Genomic DNA, 18,710 nt, shown 5'->3' on the forward strand with positions numbered 1-18,710 from the left:
GAAAAGAAAGAAGTCAACTCCTCATTTTGGCGTTATAGATTATTCATCTTTACATAAAAAAAACAAGTTCAACGCGAGAAGCATGATAAATGCTTAGATCGTGAAATAAACAAAGCTTAAAAAGAAAAGCTGTTATAGTTAAACAAAAGCAAAACTGGCGTTCTGAGAAAAAATAAGAAATAAACATGATAGAACAAAAGTGTTTTGACAATTTGAAATATTTTGAGATAATCGTTAAATAATTCATTTAGAAATAAAAAAATTGAAAGATAAGATAAGAAAACAAATTTTACACATCACCCAAGTGTGTGTGTAATAATTCGTCTATAAATATATTTAAAGCGATGAATATAAATATCTACCCATAATGAAGAAATAGATAAGTGCGAAGAAATTCCACTTGTTCGCAATAATTCATAAAACAAAATTCAATGCAATTCTACTGCTTATATAATGCAATTAAAACGAAAAAAAAAGAAAGAAAGAAAAAGAAAGAAAAAGACAAAAGAGTTAATGTTTGTCAGCATGTGAGTGAGAATGGGAATGCGAATGATGTCCAGATGAGGAATTATGGTGCTGGTGAGTTTCCTGCCGTGTTCTTGCCTGTTTTGGAGGAGAAGAGGCAGGCGATGCTGACTGCTCTTTTGTGGTGTGGTGGGACTTGCTGTGGTGAGAGTGGCTGCGGGTGTGGTGGTGGTGGTGGGTGTGCGGCCGGGGCTCAGAAAACATCACAGCTGCTGATGATGGAATTGAAGAAGGAGAAATGGAGGAAGAGGAGGAGGAAGAAGATGATGATGAAGGAAAAGGAGAAGGAGAAGAAAGACTATTTGATGCAGGTGTGGAAAGGGAGCTTTGAGGGGTGTGTGGTTGAGTAGCAGTAGTCATAGGGGTGAGCGTACGTGAGGAAGGTGGAGGCCCCACAAGCAGAGGAGAAGCAAAAGAGCCACGAGAAGATGAAGCAGCAGCAGAAGAAGAAGGAGGAGTAGTAGTAGTAGAAGAAGAAGCGTTGTGGAGAGGTGTCTGCGACTGCATCGAACTGGCTGAAGGAGCCATCTGAGGAACAAAGGAGGAGGCTGTTATTGCATTTGCCCCAGTTCCTGTTGTTGTTGTTGTTATGGTTGATGCAACTGCTGCCCAGTGCTGTTGCTCTGATGATGTGTTGGGATGTGAATGTGAATGCGAATGTGTGTGTGAATGTGACTGAGAATTAGAATTAGAATTTGAATGAGAGTTTGAATGAGAATGAGAATGAGGCTGTGAATGAGAATGTGAGTGTGAGTGTGAATGAATGCCACTCTGCTGGCTCTTCAAAGGCGAACGGTGTCGATGCTTCTCTTCTGGTGCCTGTCCATCTGATGAGATGTGCAGAGGAGCTGGGCGGTTGGGTGTGCTGATTGGTGTGAGCTGCTTGTTGGATGGATGGATTGAAGAAGAGGAAGATGAAGGAGGATGCGTCCCAGCAGGAGAGCGAGGCGGCAGGGCAGTGGATGGAGGAGCCTTCAGTTTTGAGGGCACAAATGAAGGAGATGCCAAAGAAAGAAGAGTCGAAGGAGAGGGCGAGCTGGATGGCATCGACATCATTTGTGAAGAAGAAGAAGAAGATGATGATGATGGAGAAGTTGTTGTTGTTGTTGTTGTTGTTGTTGATGCACTTGGTGAAGGCATAGAAGAAGAAACAGAGGAAGAAGCAGCAGCAGCAGCGGGAGAATTAAGAACAGAGTTGGGGATATTTTGACCTCCAGTAACAGAAGAAGAAGAGGAGGAGGAGGAAGAGCGATAAGCAGCAGAAGCACTTGAAGATCCCATTCCGAGTGCATTTGATGCTCTGAGTGATGGCAGGATGGTCTGATGTGACTCGCCCCAGTCAACATCCTTCTCTCTGGACGATGCAAACGAAGAGGAAGGAAACATGAAGGATGACATGGGCTGCACAGAGGAGGGAGAGAGCGTCATTGAAGGAGCAGTGAAGGGGGAAATAGATAGCAGATGGGATGCAGCCACTGCAGCAGAAGCAGAAGCAGAAGAAGAAGAAGAGGAAGATGAAGAAGAAGATTGGTGTGCTAGTTTTCCTCCATGTGATGATAGGGATTTTGCCTGAAGTTGAGTTCGAGTCAAAGAGGAAGGTGTTGTTTGGTGGCCGTGGGGCTGCTCGAGCGAAGAGGCAGAAGGCGACTTGTGGTGGTGGAGATGCTGATGAGGAGCAGAAGAAGGAGTTGTTTGTGTGGATGTTCTTGATGGTGTGGAAGAAGACTGGGATGATGAATGATGCTCAGAATCACGAATAGCAGGCAGATGTATCTGTGGATGCATTTGTGTGTTAGAAGAACCAGCTGAAGAAGGAGAAGAAGAGGGGGAAGAAGAAGAAAGCGAAGCAGCTGATATTTGAGGCTGTCCATTTGATTGCGCAGTCGAAGAGGCGATCTCAGCAGAAGATGCCACAAGTGCTGTTCTGTTTGGCGAGCGTAGTCGAGCAGGGCTTCGTGAGCTTCCAAAGGCAGAAGAGCGGAGTTTGTTTTCGTGTTCAGAGAAAGTGCTGTGATGAATGGGGTTGTGCGGGTGGTGGTGAGGGATAAATGAAGGAGAGGCGACGGAGAGGCGCGCTTCTGTTATGGCTGAGGACTCGGCTTTATCCTGCTGGGCAGCGCTGAAATTTGTGGAGGATGGAGGAAACATCTTTGAAGAAGAAGAGGAGGAAGAAGAAGAAGAGCGGTGGGACGTAGTTTGTGTTGTTGGCGGAGTTGTTGATTGTGTCTGGCCCATTGAAAAAGAGGATGAGGAGGAAGAAGAAGAAGAAGATGCTGAGTGTGCAGATCTGGCTGAAGAAGGCGCAGTAACAGAAGTAGCAGAGTCAGAAGCCAAGCTGTGTGGCGTGGATGTTCTGGAGTATCCAGATGCAGACAGAGGTTTTCCACCCGAATGCTTCTGAATTGGCTGCAGCGGCTGGTGCGAGTGCGGACGAGGCGAAGAAGCTGTTTGGATGGCAGGGGCACTGGCTGTGCGTGTGTGTGTGACCTCTTTCTTCGCCAGCTCATTCAACAAGACAGCACGCTCTTTGTCTCGATTGGCCTTCCGCTGCCACTCTCTCTCTCTCTCCTCGGCCATCATGTTCTGCACCCTCTCTCTTTCCAGCTTGTGCTCCAGCTCTTTGTTCGCCTTCCACTGCTGCAGGATGATCTGCCTGTGCCTCGTCCGTTCCTCCTTCCCATACACCAGCTCTGCTATCTTCTCCACCATCAGGTTCCGTTTAATCGCCACCCGCGCAATCACTTTGACGGCGCTGTGCATGTGGCGATAGAGTGGGAAGCGGAAGCGGAGGAGGTCTGGCGAAAGAGGATGGGGAGATATCCCGAAGACGGTGCTGTCTTCGAAGTAGCGGCCGAGGCGAAGGAGAATCGGGGGCATGATGTATTGAGGGAAGTGGGGCACATTCAGATGAGATGAGCGTGGCGGAGACAACTGCGATGCTTGTGATATTTGCGACATTTGTGATATTTGTGAAAATTGTGATATTTGTGATGGCTGTGAGTTCATTGACATCATTGTTGTAAGTGGCGTGAGTGCTGTAAGTGATGAAGGAGCAAGTGCTGTTGATGCCATCTGTGACTTCGGTGTTGCTGTGTGTGGCGGAGACGCTGTCTCAGAAATGGCATATGGTTCTGATGTCACTTCCTGCGATGTCGAAATCGAAGTAGAAGTAGAACAAGAAGAAGAAGAAGAAGAAGAAGTAGAAGTAGAAGTCGAAGTTGAAGTCGGAGGCGAAGGAGAAGGCACCAGCAGCTCAGGCTCCTCTCCCTTCGACAGCTTCGCCTCTTCATCTCTCCTCAGCTTGTCTGCAACTATTCCCTGTGCCAGCGCCAGCAGCCACTCTCTCCACAGCCGCTTCTCCTTCGGAATCACATCAGCTGATATCTCGTTCTGCCTTGTTCCCCACGCCCCTGCAAACGTCGCCCCTTGCAGAATGAGCCAGGTTGCCTCTGAAAACACATTCAGCATCGGCAGAAGCGAAGAGAAGGCAGGAATTGCTAAGGAAACGTTGCCTGCCTGGCCGAAGACGAGGAAGGGGGACATCTGCGGGATGGACTGCATCGACAGGGCGGGTGTGTATGACACATGGGAAAGAGGTTGGTTCTCTGCATGAACAAGAGAATTAACCACGTGGCGGATGATTTCACCAGGAGGCAAGCGAGACAGTAGGTTTTCTCCTGTGATTAAGGCTGGCTGTTCGTTAGCCTTCTCAAGCGCCTCCTTCTTTGCTCTCTGTTCTTGCTCCTTCACAATCATCTTTGAGAGGAGGAGCAGCTGGCGGGTGATTGTCAGGCGCAGCTTCGATGTGAAGGCGTTGGTGCCCATCGAGTTGGAGATGATGAAGAAAGGAGAGGTGTGGCAGGGAATAACCACAACTGGCACAAGAGTGTATGGCAGAACAACTTCTCCATCTTCGTCGTATTGGTATCCTGCTCCGACCTCGTCATATGCATACTCACTGGATTCATCACTGGAGGAATAGTCATCTTCATAGTCAAAATCATCATCATCATCATCATCATTACCGTCTTTTTCTTCTTCTTTATCTTCTTTATCTTTGTTCTTTCCTTCTTCTTCATTCTTATTTTCACTTTTATCGTCTTCTTTGTTCATTTCTGCTCCTGAATAGTTATTCCTCTTCTTCCTTCTCTTCTTCTTCCCACCTTCTTCTTCTTTCTCTCTAATAAACCTCTTAATCCCCCTCCGTGCCTCCTTGCACTTCACCAGCATCATCTCGTTCTCAATGATCCTCCTGTGAAGCGGGTTCTGTATAACCGAGTAGATAATCACATCATTCCCTGATATAATGCCTATGGTCTCTGGATCGAGTATCTGCCCTTCGATGGCCAGCGACGGCGTCACAAGCGAAGCGACCTGCCGGACAGATGCGCCGATTGTGGCAGCGCTGCGGCAGAGGGAGTGTGGGTATGTGCGGGAGATGCAGAGAGAAGAGGCAGAGGTACCAGGAAAATGGGTGCAGTTGCAGAGAGGAAGGAGATCGAAGAGAGAGACGGGGTTCAGATTCATGTGAGCAGGGCGGAAGAAACTGCAGGAGGAAGAGGAAGCTGAAGGAGAAGAGAAGGAGCGGGAATATGAGGAAGAGGATGAGGAAGAGGAGTAAGAGGAAGAAGCAGAGGAAGATGAGATGCCAGATGAAGAATAAGAAGAGGAATAAGAAGAAGAAACTGATTCATCTGCTTCATCTGCTTCAGATGCCTCTGTCTCTTCAGCCAGTTCAGATGCAGACGATTGAGTGGACAATGCTTGTGATGCAATAGAAAGGCCATCTGTGTCGCTGTATTCTGATTCACTGGGGCTCTCCACTTGGATCGCCTTCCTTCTGAACTTGAGCCCTGTCTCCACTCTCATCTTCTCCAGCTTCTCTGGACTGTCCTTAGAAGCTTCAATCTTCACCTTCCTTTTCGCGATTGCCTCGTCTGCTTTCTTCATAAACCTTCCCCTCAGGCTCATGTACATCCTTTGTGATGCTCCGTTCCAGAGGCAGAGGTGTTTCATCCGCGGGAGCAGTGGCGTTGACACAGGGAAACCAGCAGGCAAAGTCATGTCAAACATAGACACTCCACATGGCGAATGGACAGCGAGGATGCGGAGCAAGCGAGGGGTGAAGAGATACTGCGGAATGAGGTGGGACAGGCGCGAGTGGTAGTACTGCATCTGCGGGCGAGAGCTGAACACCGTGTCTGCCTGCGGCACCCCGTCTGTCTCGACCATGTTCTTCGTCTTCCACTCCTTCTGAATGGGGTCGGAGAGAACTGTAGCACCTGCAAGGGACACAGACACGACGGGAGAGGGGGCAACAACATAGCCCATCAGCTGCACTGTGATTGGAGGAGGACGTTGAGGCAAGGGAGTGCCAGGCAGTTTGGCCATTGACACGAATGTGGTGGTGGATGTAGTTAAAGAAGAAGAAGAAGAGCCTGCAGCAGAAAGAGAAGACGATGGAAGTGAGTAGTTCACCCAGTCTCTCCGTTGCAGGCGCATTGCCTCCTGTTCAGACAGCGCCAGCTGCTTCAGCCTTTCTCCTTCTGTCTCTCCAGCTGCTGCCAGCACTGCGTCACCTCCTATTCGTGTGTCGTTGACGATGTCGGTGGAACTCACGTGGAACGGGAAGAGAGGAGCCAGCTTGCCTTGCAGATCGAACAAGGGGAGGGTGCAGCTGCAGGTGAAGGTCGATGGCAGAATCTCGATTGGATCGTCTTTGTTGTGTTGAGTGGCATCAGATGCTTGTCCTTGTTGAATTGTGCTGGTTGGTTGGCCAGTTTTTGTGGTTTGTGCAGTTTTGTCCGCTTTTGCATCATCAGCAGGGTTTGTTTCTGCGTCTGGTGTGGAATCAATTGAACTGGTGCTGCTGGTGGATGAGGAAGATGTTGTGATTGAAGAGGAAGAGGAAGACGAGGAGGAAGAAGAAGAAGATAAGTCAGATGTGCTTGTTAGAGAGGAATCTGTTTCTGAGTCTAAGTGATCTTTTCCTTTTTCTTTGTTTTTGCCTTTATTTTTGTCAGTTTTTGTGTGTTTATCCTTTTCTTTCTTTGCTTTCCTTTCTTTCCTCTCTTTCTTCTCTTTACTCAATTTGTTCTTCCTCTTCATCTCCGCCATTCTTTCCTTCTCCTTCTCCTCTTCCTCTTTCTTCCTCGCCAGCGCCTCCTCCTCCGTCTCCCCCGCTATCCCCAGCCTCGAATCAGCCACTCGCTCTGCCGTGTTCTCAATGTTGTGTCTGAGATCTGCACCTGTGGGCGAGCACGAGGTGAAGCCAAAGACCATCACAGACTTCCCGTTCACTGCCACCAGCAGCGACGGGTGTGCCACTATGCTCTGCACTCCGCCGACGATGCGGATGCGTTTGAGTGGGATGATCTCGACATTCAGCAGCTGGTGCACTTCGAAGTCGTTGGCGACGCTGGAGGTGGTCGTGTAGAACATCGGGGACGAGGAAGAAGGTGTGACGGGGGTGAGGCAGAGGGAGCACGCATCGTTGGTTGTGGCATCGCAGAGGTAGTTGTACTCTTTGGAGGTGAGCAGATCGCTGTCTGAACCTGTTTTGGAGGAGGATGATGATGATGAAAAGGAAGAAGAAGAAGAGGAAGAAGATGATGATGATGCTAACGATGCTGATAATCGTGTTGTCAAAGCAGAGCGTGAACGACTGGGAGAAGAGTAAGGCGCAAACGACGAGTAAGAAATGCCCTCGTTGCCTGGTTTTGACCCTCTTTTTCGTGTTCTGCAGCTTCTTCCTTCGACTTCGCACATAATTTCGTCTGCCACACGATGCGCCTCGCTCACAAGAGACGTTCGGATCACTTCGAAGATGAAGATGTCTGTGTAAAGTGTTTCTAATGAATAATCATCGTCTGCTGGAGAATTGGTTGCATCTGCTGGGCTGTTGAATGTGTTGGAGGAGGAAGAGGAAGAGGCAGAAGACAAAGAGGATGAGGAAGATAATGAAGAAGAGGAAGAAGAAGAAGAAGATGCGGCAGAGTGTGCTTGGTGCAGTCGAAATGCAGAGAACGGCGCATCTTCATCGATATCGCTGGTAAGGGAAGACGAAAGAGAAGAGGAGGAAGAAGACAAAGAAGAGGATGAAATAGACAAAGATGATGAAAGACTTGAAGAAGATTCATCGTCTGCATCCAGATTGCCTGGTGTGATGGCGCCCATCAGCAGCTTTTCTGCTCTTTTACTCTCTTTCTCTTTCCTCCTCTGCTCAATCTCCTTCCTCCGCACTTCCCGTTGCTTCCTTCTCAGCTCTCTGTTCTGCCTTCTCCTTTCATGCAGCTCCTTCTTCCTCATCAGGCTCTCTTTCTTCCTCTGCAGCCTCTCCTTCCGCTCTGCCCCGCTTTCAGTCATCCCAATGCCAGGCCTCCCTAATGTCGACTCTCTCCCACACACAGCAATCGGGTTGCGCACATACCGCTTCTGCAGTACATCTGAGGGAAGTCCATATCCCAATGGCTTGATTGGTGTGAAGGTGTCGTGTCTGCTTGTATTTCCTCCTCCTCCACTGCCATTTCCTCCTCCTCCTCTCCTCCTCCTCCTCCTCCTCCTCCTCCTCCTCCTCCTCCTCCTCCAATCAGAGAAGAGAAGCTGCTGCCTCTCATCTGCGGAGGTGGCGGTGGAGGTGGCAATGCAGACGGATCAGAAGAAGAAGAAGAAGAAGACTTTTCTGTGAGTGGTTGAGGTTTGTAGTCGTCTGGTGATGGAATTGTCAGTTTGCCCGACGGGTCAGTGATAAATGAAGTTGGCGGCATCTTCGCAGAGCTTTGATCATTTGCTTCTTTCTGGTTAGCATTCTGCTTCGATACACTTGAATACTCATCGTTATTCCCGTCTTCGTCATCGTCTTCGCCCACTTCTTCCATCATATCTTCATCCACATCCACATCGTCGTCGTCATCATCATCTCCTCCATTCAACCCATCATCTTCCTGATCCACCAGCCGCACCCCTTTCCACTGCTGTTTTTGAACTGGGATTCCGTTGTCATTCATCTTCGAGTGCATCTGCTCCAGCGTCTCCAGCACAACCCCTTCTTCAATCGACACCATCTCCCTCACAGCGGATAGAGTGGGCACTGAAAATGCGGCGATGCAGAAGAAGTTGTAGAGAGCGGTGGATGAAAACCTCAGGGAATCGAGTTGGGCTGGGGAGAGGGAGCTGGCAGAGGAGCTGTTGCGCACATTGGGTAGAGAAGAGAGAGAAGAAGAGGAAGAAGAAGAAGAGGAAGGGGAAGGGGAAGAAGAAGAAGTTGATTGAGGAGAAGCGCCAGGCATCAGAGAAAAAGAAGAGTCAGAGAGGTCGGAGATGTTGCGTATGTGCATATGTGACAGGTTTATTCGTCCAATCCGCATTCTCATGTCTCTCTCGTCATACAGACAGAGGATGAATGCAGGTGAATAGAGCGATGTCAGTGCATCAGAGGATATAGAAGTCGGGGCAGTGAGTGAAGGAATCTGTGTGTTTGACGGGATGAGCGAGATGGAGTGTGAGGAGAAGCCAGAGGAGCGTGTGAGCTGCTTGTTCGAGACGTGGGTGGCAGACGAGGGTGTCTTGATGAGTCGGAAAAGGGCGTCAGACGAGTTCTGCAGAGAAGAGCGGGGCAATGCGCGGTGGAAGTGGTGGTGGATTTTGGGGAGGTAAGGGCTCGGCTTGTCTGAACGGGTTGTTAATGAAGGAGGTTCAAATGGATTCTCCTCTGAAACAGAAAGCAATCTGCCCAAAATCTTCTTCTCCCTCCGCCTTCGCTCATCTCGCGCTTTCCTCGCCTGCTGGATGACCCGCTTCGTCTTCGCTTTTTCTCTCCGCATTTCCACTTTATGCCTCTTCATCCCTCTTTTCGTTGCCCTCAGCTGCCGCTTCCGCACAATCTGTATCATCTGATTCTGGACAGAGCCGTCGGTGAGCCAAGGAGGAAGCGAGTGGCAGAACTTGGATGAAGTAGAGAAGCAGTGCAGAGGTGTTGGCCGGCGGGGAGGGAGGTGACGGATGGGGCGGAAGTCACGTGGAAGATGTGAATGAGCGTTTGAATAGGAATTTACAGCGAGGTCAGTGAATGGAATGCCATTGGCATCGACACGTGGGGCACGCGGGTCAAAAGTTGGGGAGTGGAGCTTGAGAAAGGCCTGGAGGTGGAGGTAGATGGGGTCGTATATGTTGCCAGATGAGGAAGAAGATGAAGAAGATGAAGAGAAGCTTTCATCGGATAGGCCAGAAGATGAGTCAGAAGTGGATAAGAGAGACAGCTGTGATGTTGTTGAGAGGAGGGAAGAAGAGGAAAGAGAGGCAGTTGAGAAAAGGGAAGACATGGAAGATGACTGAAGAAGAGAGGAGGAGGACGAGTGGCTGCTCAGCATAGGAGAGATTGTAGGGGATGATGGCGGAGAGAGAAGGCCTGCTGAGACAGCCAGACTTTGTGATGAATGCTTAGCTGAAGGAGTGGCAGAAGCAGAAGAAGTTGAAGAAGGTGTATTTGAATGGATTGTGTGGTGTGCTGCCTTTGGTGATGAAGCAGCCTGGGGAGAAGGAGAAGACTCATGGGAAGGCGGAGACGAGAAGCGGGGCTTGGCAAAATCAGCCATTTTTGCTCGGATTGAGTCTCTTCTCTTCTGCAGGCGGAGGATGCGCTCCTGCTGGTGCAGCTTGTGCAGGTCCCTTTTCTCCTTCCTCGCTTTCTTCCACAATCTTCTGTTCTTCTTCTCTTCTCTGTGCACCAAGTGCTCAATGTCAGCCTTCGTAAACAGCCCCGCTTTCCTCCTCTCCTTCGCTTTGATCCCTTCCAGATCATCCAGATAGTTCTCTATCACTTCGCGAAACAGCCGCTGCTTGTCGTGTCCTGTCTGTGCAAATGCCCCCAGATCCATCCCAAGCCCCGTCTCGTCGGCTTCTCCTGTGATTGGACGCAGCGGAGCTTCAGACACACTTGCTGCTGGCACAATCACCCCTTCCTTCACAAGTTTCTCATCAATAGCTTGGCCAATCGAAGACGTCTTGGAATCGGCTGATCCTTGTTCAATAGCCTTCATTCCTTCCTTCTCTCCTCCTCCTCTTCCATCACCTGCTCCTGCTCCTGTCCCTGCTCCCTCTTTCCCCATGAAGCTCCACAATTCCTCCACTGCTCTGTCTGCTGGCGTGCGCGACAGCTGCCACTCTCTGCACAGCACAGCCACTGCATGCAGCGCCGGCAGATGGGCAATGCTCAACGGGGCACAGGGAAGCTCTTTGATCTGCCGAGAAATCTTCTTCTGCTTGCTGATCCTGCCAAAGAACAAAAACTTCTCCACAAACCCGATCCAGGCAAGGGTGGGGCGGGGAGGAGGGGAAGGAGGGGTTGGTAGAGGAGGAGGAATGATTGAGGTGGCAGAAGAACTCGAGCGGTGGGGCAGCGGTTGGTGGGAGAAGGGGATGCCGGCAGTGGCGTTGGCACTGGAGGAGACGGTGCCAGCAGCGCTGTGGTGGATGTAGATGCCTTCTTTCTTCCGGATCTTCACCTCAAACTCCTCCGACAGGTCTTCTTTCTCCGAGTCGCTCTCGTAGAACGGGTCGAGGTCGTTGGCTGCGCAGATCTCTGCTGTCCGCAGCCTCTCTGTCTCTGCCCCTTCGACCTCCACCTGCATCGGGCAGAGCTTGACGAGCGGGCCGTGGTGGCTGAGGGGCGTCCACGTGATCTTTCTGAACGTGCTGCTCCACCGGAGCATCGCTGTGTCGTCGTTGTGGAGGAGCACAGAGTTCTTGTTGTCGACTAAAGTGACGGTCTCTCTGCCAGCAAAGACGTATGAGACAGTCGGAGGTGGAGGCAGCATCATCAGCGCTGAGGAGGAGAGGATGGAAGAGGGGAAGTAGGAGAGCGTGGTGAGTGGCTGGGTGGGTTTGCTTTCTAAAGAGGGAAGAGAAGAGCCGGGTGTGATTGGGGTGGTGGTGAATGTTGATGATGATTGTGATTTCTTCAATTTTTCTGATTTTGATTCATCTTCTTCATTTGTGGGTGTGGTGGATGTGTCTAATCTGCCAGGTGATGATGCATTTGCAGAAGAAGCAGAAGAAGTTGATGATGAAGCTGAAGAAACCGATGAAGAAGCCAATAATGACAAAGACGATACAGTCGATGCAAACTCTGGTGAAGACGGGATGGCGTTAAACAGCTTCTTGTTGAGCTCTGTTGTCACAAGCGGACCACCTGACAGCTCGCTCATCATGTTGCGTGCAGAATTCTTGCTTTCCAATTCAGCAAGTGAAAAAGAAGAAGGCGGAGAATCAAGCAGAAGGGAGAGGGGGATGATAGAGCACGCCAGCTGCCCGCAGCGGCACCCTACAAGAAGTGCTGCTCCTTCAGCCTCGTCATAGCCATACGGGACAGACCGAACAAGGGCAGAGAAGCTTGCCAATGTTGAAGAGCGGAGTGAGGCTGAGAGCGGAGATAACCTCCCTGCACCTCCTCTGTAACTGCCAGGAAAAGCAGAAGAGGCGAGAGAAGGAGAGGAAGAAGCGACCAGCTCGTGGGAGGCGTAGGCGTCGTCGAGGTTGAGTTCGGTATTGACTGTGTTGAGAGAGTGGCTGGCAGATAAAGTGTCATAAGGTGTGTCGATGTAGTGCTCTTCATCAGAGAAGGGGTTGTTCCGCTCAGCCCAGTCGCAGCGGATCTGCTTGTCGAAAGTGGTGAGCAGGATGGAGTGTGGGGCGTAATGGCAGGGGAGAACGAAGAGAGGGAAGAGGGAAAGATTCTGTTTGGAGTGGCTGTCTTTGCTGTCGGAGGAGAGAGAGCTGGAACGAGAGGAAGAAGAAGAGAAGGAAGAAGAAGAAGATGATGATGATGATGATGACGATGATGAAGCAGATGATGAGTTGTATTGTGAGGCTGGGGTGTTCTCGATGTAGACAGAGGAATTTGGGGCGACTTCGATGAATCTGCGCGTGGGGATGAAGGCAGACGCAGGCGGCGGCCGAAGAAGCGTTGATCGGTTTGTGTGGAAGCGGAGGCTCTGCCCTGGGTTCATTCCTACGTTGTGATGGGAGTAGATGGGATGGATGGAGAATAAAGAAATGAGAAAGAGAGAAAGAGAAAGAGAAAGGAGAGATAACAAAATACAAATAGAAATAGCAAAGATCAAAGATAAATAAATAAAAAAATGATAAATATGAAGATGAATAAATAATAATAATAAAATACTCCAATAATCGTCTCTGGCCTTCTGCAGGAGCGGGAGCCTGTCTTTGCTCTCCACTCTGAAGATGATGACACAGGGTGGCGATATGCACCCAGCTATCACAAATGACCGCCCACACACAGTGGCTGTGGAAAGAGCAGAGACAGTAGAGGGAAGTCGGAGCGTGGCAATCTGTGTGAGAGAAGGAGGGATGCTTGTGATGTTTCTCTTGGAGGAGGATGAGGAAGAAGAAGAAGAGGAGGAGGAAGGTTTGTCTTTGCCTTTCTCTCTCCTCCTCGATGAAGAAGAAGAAGACGATGATGATATACTCTTCGATCCATCACCCCCCGTTTTCTCCTCCTTCGTGTAGCCAGGCCTCCACGTGAGCACAAACATCGTCGACAGAAAGGAAGCAGCCACCACATTGTCTGAGGCAGAGGCCAAGCTCAGCTCGAGTGCCCCGATGCGCCCAGGGGCTGGTGTGTGGCCAGCATTGAGACTGCGCAGCTGAGACTCAGTGAAGACTAAGGGGGGCTTCCAGGTGATGACAGAGGAGATGTCAGCGCCGATGGCTTCGGGGATGAAAATCTGGGGAGGGAAGAGAGGGGAGAAGGGGGTGGCGGATGAACGGGTGGAACGAGAAGAAGAGGAAGAAGAAGGAGAGGAAGAAATAGATGATGAGGAAGATAATGATGAGGATGAGGAAGAAGATGAAGGAGTAGGAGAAGGAGAAGGTGTAGATGAGTCAGAAGAATCAGGAAGTTCGGGAAGATAATCAAGAGGAGTTGTATTGTGTGATGCGAGTGAGGAGACAAAAGATGACACGAGCGAAGGTGTTGATGTGGCTGAGGCAACAAGAGAGACAGAAAGATGGCGAGAAGAAGAAGACGATGAGGAAGAAGAGGAAGAAGATGCAACTGCACAAGAAGAGCCCAATGCTCCACCACCACCACCAGGAGAGGAAGAAGCTATTTTCTGCATTCTTGCTGCAAGGTGGATGAGAGCAAGCGACGACGGCGACAGTGACGAGAGGAGTGAATATGGTGGGGTTATCCTCGATCGAGTGGATGTCTTTGACTTCTTCGCTATTCTGAGCATCGGATAATCTCCTTCCTCTTCCTGCTCCTGTTCTTCTTTCTCCATCAGTGCGATCGCATCAAACGACGCCATCCCGTCTCTTATGAGCGACTGCATCGCCTCGTCCTGCAGAGCAGCCTGCAGCGAGATCTGTCTGAAGCTCACGGTCGGAATGATCCGGATCTCCCCCACTGTCACCTGCGCCATTGCACCTTGTATTCCAGTCAGCGCCAGCGTCCTTCTTGTGCCATCAATGCCGAGTGTAGCTGCATCGACCAAGTCAACTTTCTCTGGGTGCAGTGAAAAGAGCATAGACACACTCTGCCGCACCTCTGCCTGGAACAGGATCGGCGGGTGCCAGTCCGCACCGTTTCCAGACGAGTCTCCGTTCTTCTTCTGAGAATTGTCTTTGTCTTTTCCATCTCCTCTGCCCATCTGCATCTGCATCTGCAGCTGTTGTTGTTGTTGTTGCAGTTGTTGTTGCTGCTGTTGTATCTGCTGCTGCAATGTCGGAAACCCTGCTGCCTGTTGTGTGACTAGCAAGAGCGAATGGACGGGAGAGTTGGCATACAGCCGCGTCGTGAACATCTCCGGAAAGCGCTCAAAAAACTGCCCTTTCACCAGCGGCTCCAGCTGATGTCCCAATGTGCAGATGTGGATGGCTCCCACTCTGCCTTTCCCGACTCCCACAGCCACTCTGTCTTCCTGGCTGTGATGAGGCGAGAATGAAGAAGAGGTGTAGCCAGCAATAGGCACCACCGACGACACCCAGTTGGCATCCAGTGAGAAGTTGTCGGGGGATGGCAGGTCGAGAAACTTGCCACTGTCCAAATTGACAAGAAGAGGGGCATTGTGTGCGGAGGCGACAAACATCAGGGCTGTCCCGCGGATCATTGTGTGTGCAACAGAAGGAGAGAGGGAGGAGACAGAAGAGGAGGCTGAAGAGGAAAGCGTGCTCGGAAGAGAAGTTCTGTGTCGGTGGTGATGATGGCTCGAGTCGCCGATCGATGCCACGGCAGATGCAACAGAAGAAGATGTGAACGCCTTCTGCCCATCCACATTCGCATTCACAGATAGCATCCCTCCGCCTCCACCTCCACCTCCTCCTTCATCAGATGCTCCTCCAGAATCTCCCGCTCTTTCACCATGCTCCTTCCCATTCCCTCCCTCTTTCCCTTCTCCTCCTTTCCCCTCTCCTCCGTCTTCCTCTGCCTTCACCCAGCGTGTCCCTGCAGCACATGCCATCTGCGTCACCCATCTGTCTGCAAAGTGCATCCGCTGCACTTTCCCATGCATCACACACAGCACATCTTTGCCTCCTCCAATCATCATCTTCGCTATGTGCCCTGTGTATTTGTGCTTGTGCTTGTGGTGTCTGAGGAGTGCATCGTCGGGAAGAGAAGGAAGAGACATAGCGGGGGGGATGAAGATGGCACAGAGAGGTGGGTCTAACAGAGGAGTGGGGAAGACGAATGAGAAGGCTAAAGAGAGAGAGGCACAGAGGAGAACAGAATGAGAGGAGATGACGACGAATGGGACGAATGCAAAGTGCAGGGGGAGAAGAAGAGAAGGGTCTAAACAGTCACATTTAGAAGAGTTGGGTGAAGGTGGTGAAGGAAATAAAGAGGTGTCAGATGAAGTGTTTGGAGAAGCAGAAGGCGAAGGAAGAGGAGAAGCAGCAGCAGCAGAAGAAGAAGAAGATGATGATGATGATGATGAGTGAAGTGAATGAGTAGGACAGATAAGACAGTCAGTGACACGTGAAGGGAGAGAGGCAATGGTGTTTGCAAAAGTGATGATGAACGGCGGAGATGTGAGGGAAGGCGAGGCAACAGATTGTGACAGAGAGAAAGCGAGTGATTCTTCGCAGCAAAGAGGGGTGAGTCGGAAGGGGGCAGTTGTGGTGGCTGAGAAAGGGTTGGATGAAGGGGTAGGCACACCTGCCCCGCCCAGCAGCGATCGGTTGAGTGAGCGCTGAGCAGAAGAGAAAGGTGCAATGAAGGCAGAGAACAGTTTTGACAGAGAGACAAACGAAGGGCTGGCAGCAAACGTGTTCAGAAGCGCCTGCTGTGCTGGCGTGACTGACGCGTTGTTCCTGTCTTTGAGTGCATCTGCATTGAAGTCGATAGGCCCTGCGGGCACGTCTGTAACAGCCTTCTTTGGAGCTGTGTCCCTTACAGCTTTCCTCCCTTTCCCCAGCTCGTTCTCAGCTGCCTCCCAGCGCTGCTGCTTCTCCTTCCACCGCTCTCTCCGCTTGCTCTCCTGCTGCCTTCTGGCCATCTCCTCGTCTGCCACAAGCGACAGAGACCGCTTCAGAATCTCTTCGCTGAGCCCTTCAACGACGCGGGTGTGGCTGGGCGCACTTCCCCTGAGGCATTCAAGCAGCCCTTCTAACTGCGGAGCCAGCCCCAGGCGAGAGGTGGAAGGAGGAAGCTTAGAGAGAGCAAAGGAGATGAGGGTGAGGGTGTGGGAGGTGAAGTCGAAGAGGATGGAGATGACACTCAGCGCAGCGGGGGTGTCGCACAGGGCGAGTGAAGTGCAGAAGTCGGAGTCAGGAAGAGTGGGGTGTGGACGCAGTGAATGAGAAGAAGAGGAAGAGGAAGAGGAAGATGGAGATATGGAGGAAGAGGAGGAGGAGGAGGAGGAAGATGATGAGGAAGGCTGGGCGAGTGAAGTGATGGAAGAAGGCCAGGCGAATTTTGGAGGGAGGAGTGTGTTGTATTTGGAGAGAGAAGGAAGAACAGATGAAATGGGCACAGTTGGTGGAGATGAGGAAGAAGATGAAGCAGAGGAAGAGGAAGACGAAGAGGGTGAAGTGGCAGAGGAAGGATAAACAGGGAACGGGGGAAGGGTAATGGATGAAGTGAAGATCATATGGCGGATGCGGTTGACTGCAGTCAAAAGATGGTAGTGTGTGTGGCCAGACGAGTAGGATGAAGGGATTGAAGTGATTGGCTTGGTGCTGGTTGAAGAAGTAGACGAGGGAGACGAGGGAGAAGAAGGAGAAGAAGGAGAAAGAGAAGAGGAAGGAGAAGGTGATGGTGAAGAAGATGCAGAAGCAGAAGTCGAAGAATGCAGAGAAAGAGGGGATGAGGCTGCTGAAGTCAAAGAGATGGATAAAGATGGCTTTGAAGATGAAGTGGATGAAGATGAAGCCAAAGCGGTTGTTGGAACATCAGCATCTGCATTGGCATTTGGTGAAGTGTGTTCGTCGTTCTGTTCGGATGATGACGAATCTTCATTCTTGTTTTGTTTTCCCCTTTTTTTTCTTTCTCTCTCTTCTTTTTCTTGTTCTTTCTCCTCTTCGCTTTCTTCTTCTCTCCTCTTCTTCCTGCGCTTCTTCAACTCTTCTATGAGATGTCTGTCATTGTTCCCGTCTTCTGCCTCAAACAGCACAAACGTCTCTGCTTTTGCCAGATGCACCGGAACAGTGTCCTTCGCATCCCGCTGCTCGTTCTCTTCCTCCTCCTTCCAGCGCCTCGCCTCGTTTCCTTCTTCTCCACTCGCCATCTGATCAATCAGATCGACAATCTGCAACATCAGCTGGTCGCCCTTCGCCATCTCTTGTCCAGCTGCTTTCGTGTCAGTGCTGTCTTTGCTCTCTTCTTTTGCTGGTGAGGGCTCCTTTGTCCAGGAGTTGGCGTAGTGCCACTTCTTCTCCAGCCCTGTCTCAATGCACCAGCGCCATTTCCTCCCATCTGCGTCTCGCACCTCCGTCCTCCCGCCCCAGGCAAGCCGGGACAGACGATCCAAATAATCCTGCCTTTCTTTTCCTTTGCTCTCTGCAACGCAGCGCAGCGTGTCTGCATCTGCTCCGTCGTATGTCAAGCCAACGAATATGCATTCGTCCACAACGCAAAGGCACCTCATTGACACTCTCTTAATCCATTCGCATTCTTTCTCCTTTTCTTCAGAGTTGGTACTGGAAACTCTAGAAAAAACAGCAGATGAGTCATCGCTTACTGGCACAAGTGAGCAAGCCCATTCAAAAGTCTTTTAAAATTTTTGAATATAAATTTGAAATGTTTACAATTCACTAATCTATTAAAAAATTTCATACAGGATCAAGTCTAAAAAGTCGAGGTTCGTCTATTTCAAGAAGATCTTTCAATCCTTGGAGAAACGTTCCCGTTGCAAGAGGGAAAAATGAAGTCCCGCTCCATTGAAGGAAAATCCACTCACAGTTTACTGTAATTACAAGAAGGCAATCAAGGCTTTAAAGAAAAATTATGCATAAAAAAGATATTAGAATGTTTTAAAAATCAATAAAAAGAAATGGCGCGCACCTGTGTGGCTGTGGAGATGCTAATAATTGAAATATGTTCCGATATACGGGAATATGATCCACAAATACAAAATTATCTTGAGACGTGTCATAATTAAATATGCTCAGATGATCAGTCTTTGAGAGCAAAGAATAAAATAATGAGTCATTTCGAAAAAGTGATGTTAAAATTGTAAAAAACTCAAAGTTCCCGTACTTTTGCAAGAATAAGTGTTTCAACATTTTGGTCAAAAAATCGCCCGGTAACCATTGATGTTATTGCTCCGGGCCTTGATAGGGTTTCAAAGAGAAAAGAATCTTTTCTCAATGGCTCCGTTGGTGCAGCTTGCTTCATTTTCAAAGAGAAACTCCAATGACTCTCTGAACGGAGAAAACTTTGTCTGAAAAGGAAAAATTATCAAATATTAAATAAACAAAAAATGACTTAACACGAAATACTTTAGAAATGCTAGAAAGAGCCTCCAAAAGCGTTAAATCAACAATTTTTGTATAATTATTGATCGAAACCCGTTGTTCAAGAAAGGATGTCAAATCTTATTCTGTCCAATTGAAGATTAACAATTATTAGAAATAATAAATTCGTAAAATTATTTCGTATTTCAATTCAAAATAATATCTTTTTCTCACAAATTCAAGTCGTGTATTATGTTTTCATTCAGAAAAAAGCA

At 49.7% G+C, this 18,710-nt stretch overlaps 2 protein-coding genes across 2 annotated transcripts; both read right to left on the reverse strand.

The window, feature by feature from the left end:
* Positions 1 to 18: 18 nt before the first annotated feature.
* MONOS_9464p1 (uncharacterized protein) lies at positions 19 to 7,890 on the reverse strand (the record flags this gene model as incomplete). Its single annotated transcript, XM_067879965.1, has 1 exon — positions 19 to 7,890. The coding sequence occupies one exon, from the start codon at positions 7,888 to 7,890 to the stop codon at positions 511 to 513; it is 7,380 nt and encodes a 2,459-aa protein (XP_067729349.1). The 3' UTR covers positions 19 to 510.
* Positions 7,891 to 7,907: 17 nt separating this feature from the next.
* On the reverse strand, positions 7,908 to 18,376 carry MONOS_9464p2 (uncharacterized protein; the record flags this gene model as incomplete). The annotated part of the gene is made up of 6 exons (XM_067879966.1): positions 7,908 to 12,532; positions 12,704 to 16,973; positions 17,154 to 17,750; positions 17,818 to 17,971; positions 18,044 to 18,159; positions 18,239 to 18,376. 6 exons carry the CDS (start codon positions 18,374 to 18,376, stop codon positions 7,908 to 7,910), a joined length of 9,900 nt encoding a protein of 3,299 aa, XP_067729350.1.
* Positions 18,377 to 18,710: the final 334 nt, after the last annotated feature.

The sequence above is a fragment of the Monocercomonoides exilis genome (genome assembly GCF_001643675.1).
Source record: "Monocercomonoides exilis strain PA203 chromosome Unknown scaffold17-1647472, whole genome shotgun sequence".
Classification (NCBI taxonomy): domain Eukaryota; phylum Preaxostyla; order Oxymonadida; family Polymastigidae; genus Monocercomonoides; species Monocercomonoides exilis.